Raw genomic sequence first — 21,553 nt, forward strand, 5'->3', positions numbered from 1 at the left:
TGGGTGTATCAACGAGTTTTCGCAAATTAAAACACTGTATCAAGCCTAATATAATCCAAACAAAGGACGCGCTTCCCACTTTATAAAAATGTAAAATAGTAAGGAACAATGTTGAAAAGTTGAGATTCGGGAGCTTCGAGAGAAGTATTCCCCTCCTACCGACAATCGATAAGAGTAGGTAGCGCCTCTGAAGTCATCCAAACCCCCTAGCGCCTTCCTACGGACGGATAGGTACAGCCAATGAACACCGTACAAAACACCCAGGATGTATCCAAGTACACATGTACCCACGTAAATGGGTACCCGGAATTCCTCTACACATCTATCGCATTTTGTATTCTAACTGCCCAAGTTCATATCCATATGACCACCAAATTCTACTTGAGTATATATGTTTCTAGAATGAAATCAGAGAGAAAAACAGTATCACTTAGTAATTGTGTGTCGTCGGATTCGCAACAAATCTCACCCCAACGCCCGGCGGACTTTGTTCAGTTCGTCACTAAAGATCAAATAATCCCTTCCAGAAAAGACATCCTAGATTAAAATATGCATAGGCATTGGATATTGGATATTGTAATAGTAACCCGTTCAAACATATTCAAAGCTGTTTCGCCTAGTCGAAATAAATGAACGAACACACTACTTCTGAACTGTGTTGTAAATATATGGATTTCGGTGATCTATGAGGTACAGTTGTACAGTATTGTAGGCATTCTATCCTCTCCAGATGCTGCCATAGTGATATGCGTCTCCTTTTCTAACCTCGCGAGTCAATTGTCATCATTTATTCTTCCTCGACGTATCGGGATCGGATATCCTTCCATTGTCGCTTTTGACATATCAGTTATATTTTTTCTAGAAATCTCGGTCAGGTAACACATACTCCTCTGTTTAGGTTATCCCAGACTCTGTTCATGGTGCTGTCGTATGCCCTAGTTTACCATCAGTCAAATGCGTCCTATACCGTAGAAATATTTCAGATTACACACATCTCGAAAGCGAAAGCCGAGCCGAAGACGACACCCAGCATTTGCCAGTTCCTTCGGAAGAAAGCGCTATACGATATACGGTCAGTTCAGGGGATTCGGTCGTTGTGGGGGTAAAGGGTCGACTTGCTTGTAGAAAGGACGAGCGGCAGCCTGTTGCGCGATTAGTTAGTTGCGGTGCATCAATGCGGTGACCGGATAAGGACATCAATCATACCATGATGAAAACTGTCTGAGAAGTAGATTCTCAGAATGTAGTAGTGGCTTTTGGTAGAATAGGAGAGTGTTGACGTCGTTCGAGGACGGAGATAGTATAGGAAGTTCTTCTGGAAGATGGAAATGCGCAAGTTCCGATTTCCAAGATTCCTGCCGAAGAATTGGCGATTTGGAAACCGACCCTTATGATTGGCTGAAGCTTTGTTCAATTGAATGCCCCACTAATTATCTTAGGCGGAAGGTGGGCTGTTCCCTTTTGCCCCATCAGGCTTTACTTGACTCACCCGTGCTGTAGTACAATGAGGTTGTACTCTAAAAAGGTTCCCTTCACTATCCTATTTACTACAAATTAAATCCTCCAAAGCCACTCCAATCCAAAATCCTAATAAAAACAAACCACCCGCCTAACGTCGTCGGGCCGACGCCGCGATGCCTTCCGAGCCCTCCACCTCAGGCATCGTCACAGACGAAAATAGCGGCGAGCGCCAGATCCCAGAGTCCGTGCGAGCAGACGGTACCACACGAAAAGCGATCAAGATCCGACCGGGCTACAGACCCCCCGAAGACGTCGAACTCTACAAAAACCGCACCGCAGAATCATTTCGCAACCGTGGCAAAGGTGGCGTTATCGGCGCAGAAGGTCTAAAAGAGCAAAAGCCACAAGAAACATTATCCGCCTCAAGCAATAAAAACGCCAAACGTCGGGAAGCCAGAAAGAAGGCCGCCAAATCGAATCAAGACCCAGCGGCGGCGGGTGACGAAGCTCCCAAAGAGACGAATACTACAAAAACGGAAGAGGCTATTGACCCGGAGGTAGAGAAAGAGAAAAAGGCCCGAAATCTGAAGAAAAAGCTGAAGCAGGCCAAGGACCTGAAGAGCAAGAAGGATGGAGGAGAATCTCTCTTGCCGGAACAGATCGCAAAGGTCATCAAGATCAACGAGCTTGTGAGGGAGCTTGAGGCGCTTGGCTTCGACTCTGAAGGCGAACCTAAGTCCAATTCAGCCGAGGCAGCAAAAGAAGGATGACGGAGTAGCCATTTAGATGATTGCATACTCTAAAACTCCGACAAGGCGCCACCAAAGATATCCTCCGCCGAAAATCCGACAATAGTTATTACGAAAACTACAATACGGATTATCTTGGCCATGCGGCATTTCCGGTGTGTCGGATGATCTATCACGATTACGATTATGATATACGTTAAATCCTGGTCCTGATCTCGATAGATCTAGCACTTGGGGTATCTACCTAGGTAGATACCGAAGCATTTTTAATCATAGGTACTAGATTAAGTATCTCGGGCTTTGGAGAACATCAGCCTAGTTCTTACCAACCCATAAGTAATGCGCCATAAGAGCGACAACTACACAACTATGTAGTTTTGTTGGCAAACATAACAGCACAACCAAAAATGTCGTACGACCTGGAAGAAATTAGGTAGCTGATGAAGATGAATGTTCCACAAGAAGAATAAGTTCTTCGGCGCATGACCTTGGCTTTTTATTCCCATATGTGATGATAAATTTCGTACCCTCGGAGGCATATGTCTCAGCACATAACATCTAACGAATAGCCACAACTAATAATAAAACATGATCACATCGGGGTATATAAATTTTATTTAACTTGTAACCTATCCTGAATCCAAGTGGTATATACACCTGTAACAAAAACGCCAAGCGTAAGATATAACATCCAACCGCACACCTAAATAATAAGATGACACCTGATAGATCGAAATACCTCGCCATGCAAATTTTTGAACGCCGCTTCGTGTGCTCTAGATCGTTTCGAAAAAGGAAGAAGTGGCCGGACATTTTAATAATCCCCGCGACTCACGAAACCCACAGCCGCCCTCTTCCTACTCAATCGCCTAGTCTTCAACCCGACAAACCCTACAAGGCAGATGCCAATGAGAAGACCAAGTGTGAGTAGGAGTAGGTTAACAGGGACTGGGTCACCGTTGAAGGTGCGGTGAAAGAGGTAATCTAGGCCACTCTGGCTGAAATTGAGCAGCCCTGAAAGGCAAATAATAGTGCCATAGACAGTACCAAAAGTGCGGAAACCAAAAACCTTGGCGCTGTAGTCACTGACAGCTGTGTAGTAAAATGGACGGTACAACACAAATAGAACAACGTTAGCATATGCCGCCCAAGTATACGGCAGCACACCTAAAACCCCAATAGATGTCGCAGCTACAACAAGCGTTGTCAATACCGCAATGGTACTAGTATGATCCAGAATGACCCCAATAAATGGAATAGAGATTATACCACCTAGCGGCAGCGCGAGGTCGAAAAAGTTGTTAATCTCGATGGCCTTTTCTGTGGAATCGAACAAGGCTTCATACTGAGCGCGGATAGTCGCCACAAAATAGTTGATCCGGGTCATCTGTACAACAGTAAACAAGCATATCAACACGAACCAAGGCGAACGAATCTGCTCCCACGCTGTGTGGTTGTGCATTATACCCCATACGCCACTCCTCTCGTTTCTAACTTCCTCCCGTTCAACTTGTTTATCCTTGTCTGCTTTGCTAGAGCCCAGCAACTCTTCGATGTCATGTATAACACTTTCATGGTGCTCTCGTTGTTCTTCTCGCAAAAGCGCAGTCTGCTCATCAACTTGGTCATCGGCACTTATGGCATCGGCTGTGATATAATCGGAGTCATCGCCAAAAGTAGGTGCCTCGATTTCTTCGATCATTTCTCCCACTGTCTTGTACGACTGCTTCGGGAGGATCGTGAGTTGGACGATGAGTATTACCGCGGGTACGACGAGGTATGCAAGGAAAAATTGGTGATGGCCGAACGTCCCTCCCGTCTTCCCATAAATAATGCGGTAGACTAGGAACAATGCGCTCGATGCATCGAAGGCTCCTGTGAGCAGCGCCAGTATCAAACCCGAGTGACGAGGGAAGGCATTGGACAATTGGAAGGACGAGATATACGTAAAGGGTCCACCCAAAGCAAGGAAGAGGTAGCCGAAAAGGAATGCGTCGAAGGGCAGATTCTTAGCGAAGGACATGAAGAGTGCGCCAACACTAAGGAACAGCGCACCCAGAATTCCGGAAACTCGAGGGCCATAGTGGTCAAGAATTGCACCGACAGGTAGAGCAGCAACGTTGGTGGCAACAGCAGCAACGGTGAACATGAGATTAAGATGGATTTCCACACATGTATCGCCGCCGTTGCATATCTCTTGGTATGCGCCCTCTTTCTTCAAAACAGGTTTCAAAGCAGCATATCCAAATACAACTCCGGCAGCGAAAAGACAGAACACCACCATAATAGCAACTTGGACTGGTCATCGAGTCTAGTATTAGCGCTATAACTAAATAGTACCAGTCAGCGATGAACACTCACGTATTCGTTTCCATTGAGGTACCTCGAAGGCGCCACGAGATTGGCCAGGATGGCCTTGAGTATCTTCATCGTCGAAGACAGGATGCCATGATTCGGGCAGAGGGTTGAACGTGAGTTTACGAGCTCTCTCGGAGGCGGCGACAGAGGACGCAGAACCCCGCCGGGATCTCCGCCCCTCTGTAGGAACGTTGACGAAGGTCTCGAGAGACCCGACACGTTGCAGAGACATGACTTCAGAGTTTTCGTTTCCTCACTGAGACAATAAAAAATGACTCGTGCAGCAAAGGATAAAAAGAGAAAGATGGGAAAGGAGAAAGGAAATTGGGATACTTATCCCCGCGAGCTTAAACCACGCCAACGTGACGGACGATCAACGTTGAATAGATAAACCTAAAAGAGATAAAGCTAGAAAAAAAAAGTCGAAACTTAGATTCCAATAGCCCTGGAGGTACGGCAGTCCAGGTAGGTGGGGCGCAATAAAAGGTCATTCGTCAATGCCGGAACTCAGGTCCTGCAGCGGAAAAGAGGGAAAGAGCTTGTTGGAGTACATTATATGTAAGGTATCGAGCATCGAAGGCGCATCCGGGGTCTCGAGTTGACGCTATGTGCCAAGGTACCGAGGTGGTTGGCTCTTGCGGCAACACAAACAAAGACATCTACCAATAAGAACCACGGTAGCTATAAGATGCCATTCCTTACACGGATTAGTTATGTAAAATATTACGAGTCAAGCGACCTCGGTCGTATCAAGGACTATACAGAGGTGACATATAGCCTAGAATATATGGGTTTATTGTAGGTTGAATGCGAGGCAATTTGTTTGACGAACTACTAATGTTTAGTGCTAGTAATTGGTAAGAGTTCCCGGCGTTGTCAAATTAATGGTATTACTCTATGACGCAATAGGCTGCAGATGTAAGTCAATTGACTGGTCTCAATTACACCGACATCAGTCCCCCCCCTCAACTCAACTAACCGCCGTAATATTCTTAATTTATTCCAATAATTCTCTTCTAAATTTCTACATATCATACTTCTTATCTATCGCAAGTTTATTACGTCAACTACGTTAATCTTTATAGCACTGGTTATACCATTCCAACACTCTATAGGCTCCAGCCTTATCATGCCCTTCCACTAGCTTCACGCCATGTGGGATCGATCGAAGCTAGCAAGGAGCCTCAAGTCAGCGGGGCTTGCGATAACGATCGAAGCCTCTAAACTTGAAGCATCCAACTAGATTTTATAGATGATCGACCTGTTTAGACTTATGTAATAAGATATTGTTATCACTTCATATATAATATTAACATGTTATTGGCGGTACTCACAACATAGATAAATACTTCACCTTAGTATATTCCCGATTATTAGGAGTTCACCAATATACTTATCCCAACTTATCCTTTATTACGTTAATTATCATATTGAGCGATATTAGGGGAGAAAGGAATAAATTTTATATGTCGAAGAGAATATCACCATAGATTTGATCTACAGTACAAGACCAAGAGGGCGGTCGATAAGAATCGACCAGGATGGGACAAACTATGGGAACACATCGAGAAACACTTAACAAATGGAAATTCTCGATTTTTTTTGGTTTGCTTTATGAATTTTCATTCTCTGCGCCGACATGTTCTACCGAGTCCATGTTTGCAAAGTGTGCTCCTGAGATCCTTCCAGCCACTTTTCAACCGATATCCCCCCACAATCCAAATCCTGCTCACTAACCTACGGCTACGAAGGGTTGGCCTTTTAGCTCTGTGTCCTACTGAAGAGGGCTAGTCGATGGTTTCAAGTAGAACACACTTGAGCAAGTTTGCAGCTTGTGATGTAACCACTATGGTAGCAAATCATATGGATTCCGAAAGGCCATCCTGAAATACTACGAAACGACTCGTGGTTCCAATTCCCGCATAGCATTCATCCATAGGCGACCGATTCCGATCAACTATGAAGGATTGCTCTGCCGTCAACTCAACGCGAAGCCAGAAATATACACAATAAAAATTAGATTTGCCATACAATCAGCACGACAACAGGCCTCAGAAATTCCGTCGTATTGAGGCGAAAATGGTAAGAGGTATCCATTAGAAAGCAATAGTAGAAACCTAACCCCACTATGACCGAAAACAAACTCCTAATAGCACATTTTTAGGAGAACTCAATGACGGCCTTTCCACCCTTAGGGATGGTGGTCTGTAGATCTATTAGCAATGGGAACTGAAGACATAATATGGAATATCAACTTACGGTACATCCAGAGTTTCCAACTGCATACTCGCCGTCCTTAACGTAGCAGGGTATGCTAACGTCACCAGTAATGTTGATGTTCATCTTAGGCTTAGCGTTGCTTGTGGGCAGGTTGGGGAATAGAGAGATGTAGGTGTTTCCATCTGCGGCCTGTCCGACACCCAAGATGGTAGGAGCCCAGTTACCGCACTCATCGTGGTCAGTGACGCAGTCCCAGACACATCCGTCATCGACCGAAACACCAGGCTGGTTAATGTAGTACTGGAGGGTGGTGCTCTTTGATCCCCAGTGGTAGTAGTCGTCGGAGTTGATGTTAGCTAAGGTACGGGTAGTGCCAGGCTGCGAGTCGACGGGGATAACCATGGCCTCGATACCAGGGTAATCGGTACGGCAAATAGCGACATTCTTAGACATATCGTTCTTAACAGTGACACCTCCAACACCCGGCTCACACAGAGTCTTAACCGACGGGCGGGTCAGCTCAAGGTATCCATCGCTGTTGCAGAGAACACCACCAACGGACTGACCGGTAGCACCCTGGTCTGACGGCCACTGCGACTTGACATATCCGTCAGGGCAGGCGTAGGAGTAGAAACCCATCTCTAGGGCCATTCCCTTGACAGCAGTCTCAATGAAGCTGATCGCATTACCAGGGGTCCAGTCAGGGGTGTACTGGCGACCAGTCCATCCACCGAGACCCAAGTTGGGCATAGGAACAGCACCGTACTGCTCAGGGAACTCAGTGCACTTGTGTACACCGCTGGGGAATTCGGCGTTTACACCCGTAGCGCCGGAGGAAGCGCTGGAAGAGCTGGCGGGCGCAGATGACGATGAAGGGGTGGGAGTGGGAGTAGAGGAAGATGAAGTGAGCTTCTGGATGAAGACGGCATCTTCCTTGGAGGACGAGCTGGTAACAGCAGGCGCGGGAGGCGGGGTGAAAGTAGGGGTAGTCTCTCCAACGACAACGTAGAGACCCTTGTCCAAACCAGCCTTAGCCTCGTCGTTGCTTACTTCCTCGTTGCCCAAGACGTACTTGGTGACGGTAGCGGGGACATAGGTGGTCTGGACATCGCGCTTCTGGGCGGGAGAGTTCTTCTTGTGGTGATGGTGACCGTGGTGGTGAGGCTGGGCAGCTGCGCCAGCGGCAAGGGATGCCGCAACGGCAAGGTTGAGAACGGTGGCCTTCATCTTTATCAAAGACGTTAAATCAGCAGTTTCTTATCGGGAATAGCAAGATTTCGCAATCGTAATTTAGAGTCGCAGTTCTATATATGAACATTGTTAGTTTAACTGGTTAAAGAGGCGATGTCCAGATTCGGCGGGCGAAAAGAGGATATTGAAAGAGAATAATAAGGTACTAGCAGAGAAGTGAAGACGCTGTGCGATAATGGTTTGTGCAAAGGGAAAGCAGTGCTAGTATGACATCAAACAGCGATTGCGATCCGCGATTATCAAATCACAATGGTCGCGATAGAAATATTATAATGGTGGCTTACCGATCGAACTATAGAAGTTGTATAGGATATCTTTCGACTCTGAGTGAACGCGATGCAATTGTTGGTGTGATTTCCGAAGACAAGGAATGCTAATTGTTAGATTGTTTATTTGTTGCTTGAACGGTGGCGTAGGTTAAAACGAGTGTATTCGCAGTTCCAAAGGAATGTGGTAGAGAGCAGAAAGACTCTCAGTTGGAGGAGACGGCGCGATTGAAAGGAGTCAATGAGCGTCGACGGGACGGGGAGAGGGAGGGAAAAGGTTGAAATTAATTGTTTGCCATGAGACAGGAAAGTTTAGGGGGGGGAGACGGCGCCAGGGCTTGGGGCTTGCTCTTTCTTGCTTGGGCTGCCAGCGCTGGACAGGAGAGACCCACGGCGGGTCAATTTCCCTGTACGGCGCTGGGGTGTCCGAGATGCACCCAATGAAAGGAAGTCGCTAAACCCAAATAGGCAGAGGTGGCAGTGTAACCGTCCTAACGGATGGCCAATGCTGGACCGACGGTGCCTGGATGGTGCCTTACTACTGCAAGGTACGGAGCACTATTTTGATTTCTTGCTGAAATTACGACGAATTAGCGTAGTAAGTGACGACCAGGGGGTACGCTTCGGGGCAAATTATTCAGAGTTTGTGCAGGAGTCACCCAGTCATGCATTATTCCATTCATTCCCTCCCGACTATTTTCATTTTTATTTATGTTTTAATTCGGCTAGGTAGGTATCGTGTTTTTCCATGATATGATAGCGCCAACTCGCTTGAATCCCCGCTGACCACGAAGCAATCTTCTATTTTCCAAGTTGCTTGCGTGGCAGTGCCCCGAACCAGCATCAAAACGTCGTCATTTCTATACCTTTCTACTGGACAATACGAATTTTCGAATGGAGAACTTCATGCCGAATATTCTTATAGATTGGTTCGGTGGGTAAAAAAAAGCGGTGTTGGACACTGTTGAGGATGATGCCAGCAACATTGCGACTTTTTAGAACTGGCACGTCTTCGATCAGCTATGTATGTGTTTATCACGCCGATCGTCAACCTAATCCTCATCAGTCAGTCACTAGTTGATGTCGCATTCTCAAGATGTCCCTCTTTAGTTGTCATTTCATACATAGCATTGTCATATTCTTGTTGGAAATGACTCCCGTCTTTCATATTTATTATTTCTCTTCGGATATTATAGCCCGCCCATAATAGTAAAAAAAGGAACTGCTTCGGCCATTCATATACCATAGTTAATTCATCATTCGTCCGGCAAAAGAAGCAACAGAAAAACCAGCACTCTTGATTCTGGGCTAATAATACTAGGTACCTAATAATAAAGAAGAAGAAAATGTAAAGACGGACTAATAATGATTCGATCCAGATAATACCTATCATTAGCACATGCCACATGTGGGTAGGTTGCGCGTCTAATCCCCTTGCTTTAATTGCTGCAATTTCGGGACTGGCAACCAGGGGCATCTCGTTCCTGAGTGGCTGGGCCTTCTCAGGCGAATGTCTCCTTTCTTGATTTGGCTTCCTACAAAGATCGATCCGCTAGCTGATCTTCATTCCAAGCAATTACACTCCCTGCTAGTCTAGAATCTCTCATCCCGCCATCGTTCCTACGGCACAGCTCGACCCTCCAGTTTGTCTATGTAAGAAATACACAGACTCACAGATTAATAGAATAGTATTCAAAGAACAATAGATGCCGATCCATCCAGCGAACCATTATCGTTCATCAACATTGTTATGTGGACCTATTGTGTTCGTGCTCGTGGGGTAGCTAACCCGTTGGCCAATCATACGGCTTTATATGTCAAGTACCACGATGGTTATCACGACTTCATGTCTTCTTATCTGCTGTACGATATGATTCCTGCTTCCTTACATGTATCTGTATATGCTGAGTTATCTGCGAGTATGCGAGAGGACAGTCATTTATTAATACCATGAGCTTCCTGTTCTCCCACCTTCTTTTGAACCACAAGCCCACTATATTCGTCGTACGTTCTACAGTAGGTCACCGAGGCCATATCAGACGGCCTACTCGGAGCGCTTGTTAGGAAGTAAATTATATTTGTGACACCATCCCTTGAGCCACGTCAATTCCTTTATTACACCACCAATTGGAGTGGCTCGCTTCAATGAGACGGGAATTGCCCTAGGGTTCTACTATGCGTCCAATGAACGATATATCATGCTAGATCAAAGTAACACGATGGCGCCTTTAGAACTCATGCAAGATTTAGAAAATCCCTCACTCCATTAAATCTCTGCCTGCCTAGGTACTGAATTGCAATGATATCACTGCTTACTCGAATATATTTCACTATCTGAACTTCGATCACTAATTGTTTATGTGTATAGGTGCCAGGCATTGTCGGAATATCCTTGCCCATACTAGAGGCTATCAGAGTACCATCACTATATCTATCAGAGTAATGAGCCTGGAACACAAGTCGGGACGGACCGGACCAAGTCCTATCATACAACATGAATTTCAACACAACGCTCCCACGTTACATTCTCAGGACTTGCCCCAAGATACGAGTGCCAAATAATATATCACGACGTTAATAGTCAGGCTGTGCATGTCTCATTATTAGCATTTGCATCTGCATTCACCCAAATACACCTACGTAGGTATCGCGTGGCATGGTTTTACGACAGGCTCAGCGGCAATGAGCGTGAAGAAAACCGAGCTCAGCTCAACACGGAAACTCACAGTGGAATACGAATTCATGACAGCAACGATGGTCTCATCTCTCTTAGGTGTCTTCTCCGATAACAGAGGGCCTTCGCACTTAGGAAATAGGCACCCTGCCTACCTTCCTGCTCGAGTGCTGCTGATGTGGCTTGCCCAACGGTCTGCATACCTGTCTCAGAGACCTGCGGGCCCTGGCCTTGCCTTTGGGACCGATTACTATATCAATGGGATCCGGTGGTATCACAGCACTCGCTCATCCAGGTAACAAGAGGCACTATATGCAACTTCCCGCATAGTAATTTCCTCTATAGTATACAGAAACCATCATCCTCAAATGACTTTATGGCTTTCAATTGGATCCAGCTGCCACCACCAACTGGTTCCCGACTTTTTCCTAGTGGATATCGAATACTAAAGACATCATCCATAGAATCCCAGTGGGAAAATGGGAGATTCCGAGGTTAACGAAGAGCAAGGGATGGTATTTGTCTACTAAGCAGTGTGGAGGAGGTAAGTGCGAGGTTTCCTACTAAGGGCTCACGAGTTAAAATGTTAAGCACCGATTATCAAATGCTTCATTACCAGGTTTTAACCAGCAAGGTCATGGCGAACATCCCGGATACTTTGCGTTTAGTTAATGACCATACGGCGCGCACTGATCAGGTAATTGACGATGCATCATAGCAGCAGTGCCTTAAGAAAACAATCAATCGTTGCTCGAACTAGCCCGACTCCCCGGTTTCATGTTGAGTATACCCGGTGGGATCTATATCTAAACCTGTTTTCATTCCTTATGGTCTTTCTAACGTGGCCCCCGCAGCGTGGCTTCCTTATGCCCACTGCAAGAGTCCTATGACCCCGAAGGTTAGTACTCCGATACGATCCGTAGATGCATTATGGACGGACATGAGACGCTCCACTTGGCTTTAGCAATTATAAGTACATCTATGTCACTATTAACCAGGGCTCATGCGGGAAGGGCAGAGAAGAGCTAAAGATCAAATCTTGCCATCGTCTTACTGCGTAATTATTTCTGGAAGGTACTTTTTATAACTCATTTGGAATGTGACTCCATATCACGATAGTACTTGGTTTATACTCGAGTCTTCTATTTCCCTAATTTCGCTATGAGTCAGGGTGTCATAATTAGTCGGGCTCGGTATTCATGGATAGATATTGGACTATCATTCGCTCCGGATATATAGATCCAGTATAGTTTTGGTTCAAGAAGCACCAGAAATCAAATAAAACCCGCCTAAGATGAACGAGATGCTGCTTATAGGTAATCGGCGTCTGACGTACTCATTATGTGAATGAGTCATGCCTAACCGGTGGTTGATATGACGTAAGAGAAGGCAGAGTGAAGTACAACATATTTGGATTTATATAAGCTAGGGAGCACAGTATGATAGAACAAACAACCATCCTCGCAATTAGCCTGGGGCCACCGAGAAGCATGCGGCTCTCCAGGCTATGCTAATTGGGGTCCTAGGACAGGTGCCCGATCTGGACATCGTAAATATCGACATGCGCCTTAAATTTTCGCATGGCGGCCCAAACCTCGCTGTGGAAGGGAAGGGGGATCTGAATCGTGACGAGGTAGCCATTAAAATCTAAAGTTCTAAGGAGCTGGTCCTATGAAACGGAAACCCGCTAAATAGCCTGTGGCAAATGAGACACTAAACATTGTTAATGGACGCCACTGCGAATCAAGTGTAGCGAGCCCGCCCATGTGCATCTATCTCGGAGTAACGGATGTCGCGGACGAGTAGATATATCTAGATACTTCTTGATATTCGACTGCTAGTGCATAAGGCGGGTAATAAAGAATGGGCAATTCCTACCGAGCTTTGGATGTGTCTTGACAAACTCGCCGGCTAGGGAACCCTTCAGGTAAGTTGGTTCCGGATGGAGACCATGAAGATATCATGTCCTATCCACCGTTATCTGCAAGACCTAAGGCCAACATATCATATATCAAAATATCCGCCTGTTATCACAGGGGTTTGATTGTGACACCGAGAGTCATCGTTGCCCACAACTAAGGCTCAGGAGGACAGCCTTCGGAGACTTGTGGCGCGGGTCATTTACCTTGACTAACTGACGAGGCTGAAAAGACATTCTGCCATCGTGAGACAGTGGGTTGCTGCTTTAGCTTACCATTCCGGTATCTTCAACTTTGGATCAATTTCTGCGAGGGATAGCTCTACGGCCCGTAGCGACCCAAACAGATGGCTGGTTTTGTTATCACAAGCATTGATAAGCGATGATGATCCGTGGAGCTCCCGATTGGGACGGGACTAGTGGAGTATTTGGCTGTTTTTGGTGATGGGGAGTGGACTTGGCGTTTGTGGGGTTGCAGTTCTGGTCGGCGAAGTGTGTAATAGAGTTCCGGTATAGGCCATGGCGGAAGATGGAGATGATGGGGGTCGCATATGTGTAGTGATGAGGGTTTTGCTTGTTAGCATACACATATTCACCAACAAAATAAATCCTTGCAGTACTAGATATGTTGGAATTTGAGTTGATATGCCGAGGCTGACAGTGGCTTATTTAGAATCATAACCAAATCATGACAATGATGACGACGCCGGATGTCCGATTTGTCTTCTTTGAATCCTGAACCTGATAGTGTCGACGAATGTGGGAGAAGTGTGGGTCGAGGCTTAGAAGATGAAGAGGTGGGAGAAGGAAAGGAAAAAAAAAAACCAGCTGGCGTGGACCCAATGGGGAAAGACAGCCTACGCTAATGGGAAATGACGACTAACCGCACCATCCCTGTGGCACTTGGTAAACTTAAGTGGGTACCTACTTAGCCTAGTCTAGAATACATAGTTCAAATGTACATGCATGGGACTAATAAATGAGCAGGCGCACATAAACTTGTCCTATCGAGCCTGCTGCTGTCTCTTGTCATTTACATAGAAATTGAAAAGGATGCTGCAGGTGTGACGGCTATACCGACATGAGGTTAGATAACTCGATGATTTGCTATACTATTGTTGGCTTGTACCTACCAAATATGAGTAAGTTTGCGCCGGACGGAGACGACTTGGCAATGACGCTCTGTGAAGATACATACATATGTATATACATGTAACATACATGTACTGCAAGCGCTGGCTGTGCATGTACCTAGGTATCCATGTTCTCAAATCCGGGACGGGAGGAGCTTTCCATGTAGGTATTGGATATTGGCTGGTTGGGATTGAAACAGCCATAGGCAAGAAAGAAGTATCACTTGTTCGCTCAGCCCCAATTTCCTCGCGCCCATTGTTGCATGAAAACTTCAAAACAAAAAGTAAATGCACACAAATATGCCAAATTCAAACACAATTCGACAGTTCAGAGCCTCATGGATATTTCATTAGGCTGAAGCTCAACAAATGGGGGCTTTGATCTTCCTGAAATTTCACCCTCTTAGCTGAACCATTGCCTTCATGTGTCATCCAGGAATACACTATCTGTTTTAGTATTCAAGCCACAATTGACATAAAGGTTGGTACACATCTATGTACTTGGATGTACCCGATGATAGGGATCTCCTTGGATCTATTATTTCCCATCAGAACAAAGAACCTAGGTAATGTGCTATATTCATATGTAATCACTCAACAAGGCGCTCCAATGCGTACTGAGAGATAGGTTTCTGCAAACGAAATCTGTATTCGGACGAGAGAGCCCAAACTACAAATAAGTACTACCACAAACGTATATTCCATATGTACTTCAAACTCCTACATCACATACAACACGTCTACATATCACATTTGACATCATTCAAAAAAGTAGAGCGGTAACAATATTGGAAATTCTCAGAATAGTCATAAGCTTGCTTACTTTTGTGCTATATAAATTGAAGACGTACTTTGCTTACAATATCAAGCACGTACATCATCGTAGATTCAATTTTCCTATGTTAGGTACTTAGGTACTTGAATGCTTGACTAACACGTACCTGCTTGCACTGTAGAGGAGTAAAATGAAGTAACGGGCGGCGAGAATACTTTGGTAGGTACTTAGAAAAACACAGTGTCAGGTCACGAGGGACTAGATTAATTCCGATACGCATCAGCCCAATAAAATGTGGAACTTGCCGCCGCCTCCGCCTCCGCCTCTTTTTCCCCTTCCCACTGCCACCTGGGTCCTGCACCACCACACTTTGACGCTCCCCCCAAGCACTTTTTTTTCCTGCTCATCCACAACCTACCATCTCGTCTTTGCGGCTCAGTCGTCGTCCACTTACACAGTTGACCTTCTCATTCTTTACCTGCACTACGAGGGCAATTGTCTTCTGCAACCTATCTTTTTTTCGGTGAAAAAGGGGACAATTTAATTCTTTCGCATAACGAAATTTTTAAACTTGTAATAAAGAAAGAAAAAAATTTAGTCAAAAAAAAAAAAGATCAGCAACCCGGACGCGGCGAAGCGCGATCATCAACAACACCATCAACTCATAGCAGCAGCCACGACCTCCAGCCACACCGTTTAGCCATATTGTTCGTCGAGCTCAACGATGCGTCGCTGATGCGCCTACCCTTCTATCGCGTCTCTTCTAAGTCGATTTCAATTAATTTCTCGTAGGGATTTCAATCGCGTTCTTCGTGATAAATTACCTGAACTCATGGCGTCCGAGAAAGGTCCTGTCGCGACGGAAGCCCCGCCCTTCTCAGCCTCTCCTTCGCAACCTACTCTTTCTTCGGAACCCGTGTCCGTGGAGACCTTGACCGCCGAAGCCGCTCGTGCGACACAGTCTCTGAAGAGACAACGGGAATCATCGCCAGTCTCGCCGTCTACGGCCTTGTCCGCTCTGCATAGAGAGCTTTCACCGTCTAAATCAGCTAGGCTGATCGGTATATCGTCGAGGTACTCCCCTGCGCCCTTAACTGGAGCTGCAGCTATCGAAGACGAACGGAATAGGGAAGATGAGCAGTACAAGCTCCAGGTTTCTGGGGCTAGCGACAATCCTGCATTTAAAGCTCAATCTGCGCTCCTGTCTGCGAGCGCTCTAGCTATGAGTCGACCTCAGGAAGCTCCTCAGGACGCGCCGCAAGAGATACCTCAGGATATCAGTCATGATGTGCCTCGGGATGTTTCCCAGAATGTTCCTCAAGACGTCCCACAAGACGCTCCTCAGCCAGACGATGCGCAACCGACAACCGCACCCCCTCCTGTGTCTATACCACTCCCCGACGCTCCGGAAGCAGAACCTAAACCCGATAATATTAGTCCTCAGAGTACGACGAGTTTGGGTAGCTTAGCTGGCGGATCTGGCGGACCCGTGACAACTAGTCCTGGACCTATGGAGATTGACGGACGTAGTGACCGGTCTGGCTTTGGAGCACAGCCACCGGCTTCAATGGAAGAAAAAAATGTCACTTCACTCTCGTACCCTGGTATACTACCACCTGCAAACATGCCTGCTCCTCCGACCCGGGGAATGAGTATGCCAATGACGCCAAACCAACAGGTGGCACCTCGTTCACCAAACTCAAAGAAACATAAATGTCCATATTGCGAGACAGAATTTACGCGCCATCACAATCTAAAGAGCCATCTTCTCACACATAGCCAAGAGAAACCGTATGTTTGTCAAACGTGCTCAATGCGCTTCCGTCGTCTACACGATCTTAAGCGTCACACTAAACTACATACTGGGGAAAAACCTCATGTGTGCCCAAAATGCGACAGAAAGTTTGCGCGTGGTGATGCTCTAGCACGGCATAGCAAAGGTCCCGGCGGTTGTGTAGGTCGGCGAAGTAGCTTAGGCAGTTTTCTCGGTGACGAAGAGGTCGAAGGTTCCAGTCATATTGAGGGTGATGACTCTGCAATGTCCGGAGTCGTATATGAAGGTAGTAATGATGCCGATTTGACGGAAGAAGAACGGCGACGTCTCAGCCTACCTAGCATAAAGGCTCAGCATATTCAAGGTAATGATACGCTGTCTGCAATCTACGCTTTACCTCTTTTAACTAGTCAACCATTAGGGTCTACAACAGGCCGACTATTTCCACCTAACGTGGATCGTGGTTCTGGAAGCTCGAACACGCCCCAAACCGCAGGCACGAACATCACGTCTCTTCCGGTCGGCGCCAGTAACCCAGCCATGTACGCACAAAACGCTATGACCGAGAGTCCTAAACCCCTCAGTCCCTCGGGCGCTCAGGGCCACGATTCCGCCAACATTAACAGACAACGTTCGCCGAGTTTGACCGCTCAATTTCAACAGCAACACTTCGGTCGTCATCAATCAGACCGACATACACCTCCAGGTTTGTATACTCCACAACCTTTCATTCAACAATTCCATACTGAGACAATTGAAGTACCTGGGTTTTCCGCAGCCGACGCCGTTAGATACGCCGCCGCAGCGGGAGCTGTTCAGCTCGCTGCCCCGACTTCACAGTCCACGTCCAGCAGTTCAGGTCAAGCAGCAGTCGCGGGGTCCGGGACGACTCAATCTCAAACGTCTAGCGTGCCCGGCCAAAATGGCGGGAGTGGTGACAGCTCAACTAACAATATATTCGCGACTGACCATGGCATTTGGGCCTACATCCATGGCCTTGAGGACCAAGTTAGACAATTGAACGAACGGGTCCAGACTATGGAAGCAACGGGGAGGTCTCAGGAAGATAAGATTACGTATCTTACTACTGAGGTGACTACTCTACGGGGCCAAATTGAGATGAAGACAGACCCGACCGACAAGATCAGCTAAGACAATGCGGTATCTCATAATAGGACTATGGCATCATGTGGTGGGAGGCATGGTTAAGTTAAGCGCTGGGATTTATTATTACGTATGCACGAGTACGATGCATATGAGGGATCTGGAGGTTGCACATCTTATTCTTTGCGGTCGCTGCCAAGTCCACTACAGCGGATATTTGGCTTATTAATAAGGGGGCGTTTTCCGGAGTTACCGGGTGTGTTACAAAAAGCTGGGTTTGTGTTTTGCTGATATTCGCCTGATACTTCGCGCGTTTCCTGAGGTCTTTCGTTCTTGCTTCTGGTGATATCCCCTTTTTCGGACCTGGAGCTAGCCGGGTTGGAACACAAGTTTTTCTCATTTCCATAGCATTCGCTTTCGTATCCAACCGTGTACTATATACAAGCGCAGATAGATGCCTCGAGGTAGGGCAAAAAAGCAATCTATCACTATTAATTCGCGACATTTGATATCTTAATAACTTAGTCTTGAATGATGCGAGAAGTGAAAGAGTACCTGTCTGATCTGAAAAGATTCGTGGTAATGTGAATTCACCGGGATAGTTTTATATGGTAGTCATCAATGTAAATGGTTCCAGAATGCTTAATGTTATCTACCTACACATGTAAATCTGTATCTATACATGTGTACTAATAATGATCTTTTAGGAATTCAAAGGGGCTACAAAGTTCACGCTATCTATGAATCCGTGAAGATAATTTCGAAGGAGCTTAGTTTGCGGGTGCGTGCATCTGAGCTTATTATGTAATCAGAAATGCTCACCCAGACCCACAAATCTATATGTATCATTCTTGGACCGTGCGTTCCTTGGGGCCACAACCCTCACACAAAAATTTCCTGTAATCGGTCTGGAACTAGTGTGGGCAAACTAAGCGAAACCCTCTACCAAATCAACCATCTGAGGAAATCCATTAACCCCCCATCTCAATCTTGAACATTTCGCTCTTCGACAACGCGACAACCCATTTCGATCAGCGAAACCTCTCTTGAGCATCACCTAAACCGCAACCATGGCTGACGACCCCGATTACGTACGTTTTCCTATCCCGCTGCAGATTGCGCTACCAGATAAAAAGCGTCAGAAATAATGAAGGGAATCAATGCGACTAACTTGGATTCGCAGAACGCTGAGGAGGCTGCCGAGCTCAAGAAGAGAAGACAGTTCCGCAAGTTTTCCTACCGAGGAATTGACCTTGACGCGTATGTTTTCCCGAATAATTCCTTTCCACCTTGCGATCGATCAAACGTCCACATCCCACCGAAATAAATAAATAGATCTACAAGTGGGATGGTACATGATAAAAAATTCGAATGCTAATCCGTACTACGCGAACAGTCTCCTTGACCTCTCTTCCGACCAACTCCGAGATGTCGTCCACGCCCGTGCCCGTCGCCGGATCAACCGAGGCTTGAAACGAAAGCCTATGGGACTTATCAAGAAGCTTCGCAAGGCCAAGCAAGAGGCCAAGCCCAACGAGAAGCCCGATCTCGTTAAGACGCACCTCCGAGACATGATTGTCGTCCCCGAGATGATTGGCAGCGTTATCGGTATCTACTCCGGCAAGGAGTTCAACCAGGTCGAAATCCGACCTGAGATGGTTGGCCACTACTTGGGAGAATTCTCCATCTCATAGTACGTTCCTCCGAAATAATTCCCACGATACGATTATCTATGAAGGATACAGTAGCTAACAAATTCTACAGCAAGCCTGTCAAGCACGGTAGACCCGGTATTGGTGCTACTCACTCTTCTCGTTTCATCCCTCTCAAGTAGGTGATCCCGTGTGGAAAAATGGAGGAGGGTGGTTTTTGCACTTGCATTCATGGATTGGGCGAACGGAACGGTTCTTTATCGGTGGTAGATAGGCAAATGACCATCAACCCGATATGCGCTGCATGATAATGAATTGAGAATCATCTTGCGCTGAGCAAAACAAAATAACCTGGCTCTTCTCTGTGAATAAATTTATTTCGTGTTCATTGTGTTCATGTGACCTAATTACTGGCTTGGACCTGAATCGTAGGAAATTCGAAGTCGGTATGTGACGCCTCCGACTTGGACAACTGGCTTTCTACCATGATAAATCTATGGCCAACCTCGTCTTCGCTAATACGGTATTACGGCGTATACCACCATTGAGATAATTGGCTATATTTGCGACACCAGTCTTGCTAAAGCCCTTCTTTTCATAATGGACCTAGCCTGTTGGTCATTAAGATATATGACGTCTTGATGGTTTCTCGGCTTAAAAGCCCTATGTGTGGAGATAATTTCTTCCGGATCCCAATGATAAATGTTTTTCTAATCCAAGTTCCTATTGAGGGCCTTACGTTGTATTGACTGGTATTCTCCGGGAGATATTAAACTCAGTCCATTCTAAGATTGTTCTAGGAACGTTTTAGGAACGTATCTAGCTATATATAGAGGCATGGCAAAATGTCATAGATACGATGAATTCAACCTAATGCTATATCAATGTAGAGAATACACACGGAATTCTGTAGTTTTTCCTATTCCTAATGGCACAATACGTGAAATTCACCATACGTTGTGTTTGATTTAATATCAAGGGTCGAGAATAATTTGGTTATTCTTTAAATTGGTAGGAAGGTAGGAAAGTCATCTGGGTTTTGACGTTCTATGTTATGTATGTACATGTGTCGTTGTACTGGAGGGATATATCTATGCATGTGGTGTACAATATGCATCTTTCCACTTCCATTATGTTCCATTACCCTTCCCCTTTCCTCTTTTCGCCCCTGCTCCTTCGCTTTTTTTTGTATTTTATGATTGTTCCTGCTGTTGTTGCTCTTGTTGTCTGCTCTTCTCCAACAGCTTCTGTAGCTTTCGCTCCTCGTCGTCGGCGGCTTGCTTCCTGTAGTGCTCTGTGACGTGGTCGAGGTTGCGGTAGTGGCTTGCGGGGACGTTCCAGGGTGCGCCTGAGTTGATTAATCTGGATGTTATATTAGCATAGGTTGGTTTGTCTAGTATTATTGAATAACCAGGAACTTCCTCCCCATTTCCATCTCGGGCAATACAATTTCGTGGAAAGCCGACAATGGGGAAGAGCGAGGACCTAGTTATAAAATTTGGCTGGGAGCAACATACTCAGGCGTCTTGAGTTCAATGTGTGGGTTCTTTCCCGCGTAATGAAGTAGATGTCTGTCATGGGCGGCTTGTTCAAAAAGGTTGGTGCGCAAGGCGTTGCGTACTTCCTGATCGTTGAAATAATCGAAGTTTTTCAGCCACTTGGTGACGCTGGATGGCTCGCCGTTGGCGCCCGGTCGGGTGATTGAGTAACCTAGGTAGCTTAATGGAAGGGCACTTGCGAAGACGTAGAACGCGGTCTATTTCCCATTGTTAGCCGCAATCCCTCTCCTATTCCCCCTTGTGTATTTCGCTACGAGCACAACATACGCTTAGTTTCTCCTCAACTTCGGGTGCGTGGTGATGGTGGTGGTGTCCGTCATGTCCGTGGTTATCATGGCTTTCGGAGGCGTAGGAGCGCGATATCGTCGTCGTTCGTGCTGCGGTCGGTCGTGTCCGCCTGGCCACGCAAGCCGCTCTTGTTCGGACGGCGTGCATCTTGAGGAGGATGTGTATGTGACTGGGGAGGAATTGCCAATTGGCTTTTCGGGAAAGATTGTTAGTCGAGCTTGTCTATGAGCTAGTTGGATTGCTCTTGCTTCCCGAGATGTTGGAATTGAGGCATATGGTGGGGGCATGTGGGCCAATCAAATGCGATGAATGGGTGAGCTTTCATGTGTGTATAACTCACTTAAACTGTATTTGACACTGTATAAAAATGT

At 46.3% G+C, this 21,553-nt stretch overlaps 7 protein-coding genes across 7 annotated transcripts; 3 read left to right on the forward strand and 4 right to left on the reverse strand.

Annotated features, from left to right (window-relative positions):
- Positions 1–536: 536 nt before the first annotated feature.
- On the reverse strand, positions 537–1,424 carry F4822DRAFT_401110 (ubiquinol-cytochrome C reductase). The gene is made up of 5 exons (XM_051457914.1): positions 1,207–1,424; positions 1,120–1,142; positions 993–1,058; positions 887–935; positions 537–832 (listed from the first exon to the last, which is right to left on the reverse strand). Exons 1-5 carry the CDS (start codon positions 1,207–1,209, stop codon positions 788–790), a joined length of 186 nt encoding a protein of 61 aa, XP_051315953.1. The 5' UTR covers positions 1,210–1,424; the 3' UTR covers positions 537–787.
- On the forward strand, positions 1,425–2,812 carry F4822DRAFT_401113 (uncharacterized protein). The gene has a single exon (XM_051457915.1). The coding sequence runs from the start codon at positions 1,635–1,637 to the stop codon at positions 2,229–2,231; it is 597 nt and encodes a 198-aa protein (XP_051315954.1). The 5' UTR covers positions 1,425–1,634; the 3' UTR covers positions 2,232–2,812.
- Positions 2,808–5,246, reverse strand: F4822DRAFT_401114 (MFS general substrate transporter). Its single transcript, XM_051457916.1, has 2 exons — positions 4,572–5,246; positions 2,808–4,508 (listed from the first exon to the last, which is right to left on the reverse strand). The coding sequence occupies exons 1-2, from the start codon at positions 4,798–4,800 to the stop codon at positions 3,025–3,027; spliced, it is 1,713 nt and encodes a 570-aa protein (XP_051315955.1). The 5' UTR covers positions 4,801–5,246; the 3' UTR covers positions 2,808–3,024.
- A 1,482-nt stretch (positions 5,247–6,728) lies between these two features.
- Positions 6,729–8,015, reverse strand: F4822DRAFT_428524 (SUN-domain-containing protein; the record flags this gene model as incomplete). The annotated part of the gene is made up of 2 exons (XM_051460929.1): positions 6,729–6,773; positions 6,828–8,015. The coding sequence occupies 2 exons, from the start codon at positions 8,013–8,015 to the stop codon at positions 6,729–6,731; spliced, it is 1,233 nt and encodes a 410-aa protein (XP_051315956.1).
- Positions 8,016–14,935: 6,920 nt separating this feature from the next.
- F4822DRAFT_401122 (uncharacterized protein) lies at positions 14,936–18,185 on the forward strand. The gene is made up of 3 exons (XM_051457917.1): positions 14,936–16,943; positions 17,001–17,285; positions 17,340–18,185. The coding sequence occupies exons 1-3, from the start codon at positions 15,638–15,640 to the stop codon at positions 17,729–17,731; spliced, it is 1,983 nt and encodes a 660-aa protein (XP_051315957.1). The 5' UTR covers positions 14,936–15,637; the 3' UTR covers positions 17,732–18,185.
- Positions 18,186–18,433: 248 nt separating this feature from the next.
- Positions 18,434–19,721, forward strand: F4822DRAFT_401126 (40S ribosomal protein S15). The gene is made up of 4 exons (XM_051457918.1): positions 18,434–18,774; positions 18,867–18,943; positions 19,080–19,376; positions 19,448–19,721. Exons 1-4 carry the CDS (start codon positions 18,754–18,756, stop codon positions 19,515–19,517), a joined length of 465 nt encoding a protein of 154 aa, XP_051315958.1. The 5' UTR covers positions 18,434–18,753; the 3' UTR covers positions 19,518–19,721.
- A 568-nt stretch (positions 19,722–20,289) lies between these two features.
- F4822DRAFT_401128 (uncharacterized protein) lies at positions 20,290–21,436 on the reverse strand. The gene is made up of 3 exons (XM_051457919.1): positions 21,162–21,436; positions 20,853–21,091; positions 20,290–20,697 (listed from the first exon to the last, which is right to left on the reverse strand). The coding sequence occupies exons 1-3, from the start codon at positions 21,327–21,329 to the stop codon at positions 20,529–20,531; spliced, it is 576 nt and encodes a 191-aa protein (XP_051315959.1). The 5' UTR covers positions 21,330–21,436; the 3' UTR covers positions 20,290–20,528.
- Between the last annotated feature and the right edge of the window lie 117 nt (positions 21,437–21,553).

This window comes from Hypoxylon trugodes, assembly GCF_022578975.1.
Source record: "Hypoxylon trugodes strain CBS 135444 unplaced genomic scaffold F4822scaffold_4, whole genome shotgun sequence".
Classification (NCBI taxonomy): domain Eukaryota; kingdom Fungi; phylum Ascomycota; class Sordariomycetes; order Xylariales; family Hypoxylaceae; genus Hypoxylon; species Hypoxylon trugodes.

Excerpts from the sequence above, each read along its gene's own strand:
- F4822DRAFT_401110 (XM_051457914.1), bottom strand. Across the intron at positions 936-992 it reads TCGGCTTTCGCTTTCGAGAT|GGCATACGACAGCACCATGA; the intron begins GTGTGTAATCTG and ends ATGGTAAACTAG. Across the intron at positions 833-886 it reads GGGATAACCTAAACAGAGGA|CGACAATGGAAGGATATCCG; the intron begins GTATGTGTTACC and ends ATATGTCAAAAG.
- F4822DRAFT_401113 (XM_051457915.1), top strand. The coding sequence starts at position 1,635 with ATGCCTTCCGAGCCCTCCACCTCAGGCATCGTCACAGACGAAAATAGC.
- F4822DRAFT_401114 (XM_051457916.1), bottom strand. The coding sequence starts at position 4,800 with ATGTCTCTGCAACGTGTCGGGTCTCTCGAGACCTTCGTCAACGTTCCT. Across the intron at positions 4,509-4,571 it reads ACCTCAATGGAAACGAATAC|TCCAAGTTGCTATTATGGTG; the intron begins GTGAGTGTTCAT and ends CTCGATGACCAG.
- F4822DRAFT_401122 (XM_051457917.1), top strand. The coding sequence starts at position 15,638 with ATGGCGTCCGAGAAAGGTCCTGTCGCGACGGAAGCCCCGCCCTTCTCA. Across the intron at positions 16,944-17,000 it reads AAAGGCTCAGCATATTCAAG|GGTCTACAACAGGCCGACTA; the intron begins GTAATGATACGC and ends GTCAACCATTAG. Across the intron at positions 17,286-17,339 it reads AGACCGACATACACCTCCAG|TACCTGGGTTTTCCGCAGCC; the intron begins GTTTGTATACTC and ends AGACAATTGAAG.
- F4822DRAFT_401126 (XM_051457918.1), top strand. The coding sequence starts at position 18,754 with ATGGCTGACGACCCCGATTAC. Across the intron at positions 18,775-18,866 it reads TGGCTGACGACCCCGATTAC|AACGCTGAGGAGGCTGCCGA; the intron begins GTACGTTTTCCT and ends TTGGATTCGCAG. Across the intron at positions 18,944-19,079 it reads CGAGGAATTGACCTTGACGC|TCTCCTTGACCTCTCTTCCG; the intron begins GTATGTTTTCCC and ends CTACGCGAACAG.
- F4822DRAFT_401128 (XM_051457919.1), bottom strand. The coding sequence starts at position 21,329 with ATGCACGCCGTCCGAACAAGAGCGGCTTGCGTGGCCAGGCGGACACGA. Across the intron at positions 21,092-21,161 it reads AAGTTGAGGAGAAACTAAGC|ACCGCGTTCTACGTCTTCGC; the intron begins GTATGTTGTGCT and ends AATGGGAAATAG. Across the intron at positions 20,698-20,852 it reads ATTGAACTCAAGACGCCTGA|ATTAATCAACTCAGGCGCAC; the intron begins GTATGTTGCTCC and ends TATAACATCCAG.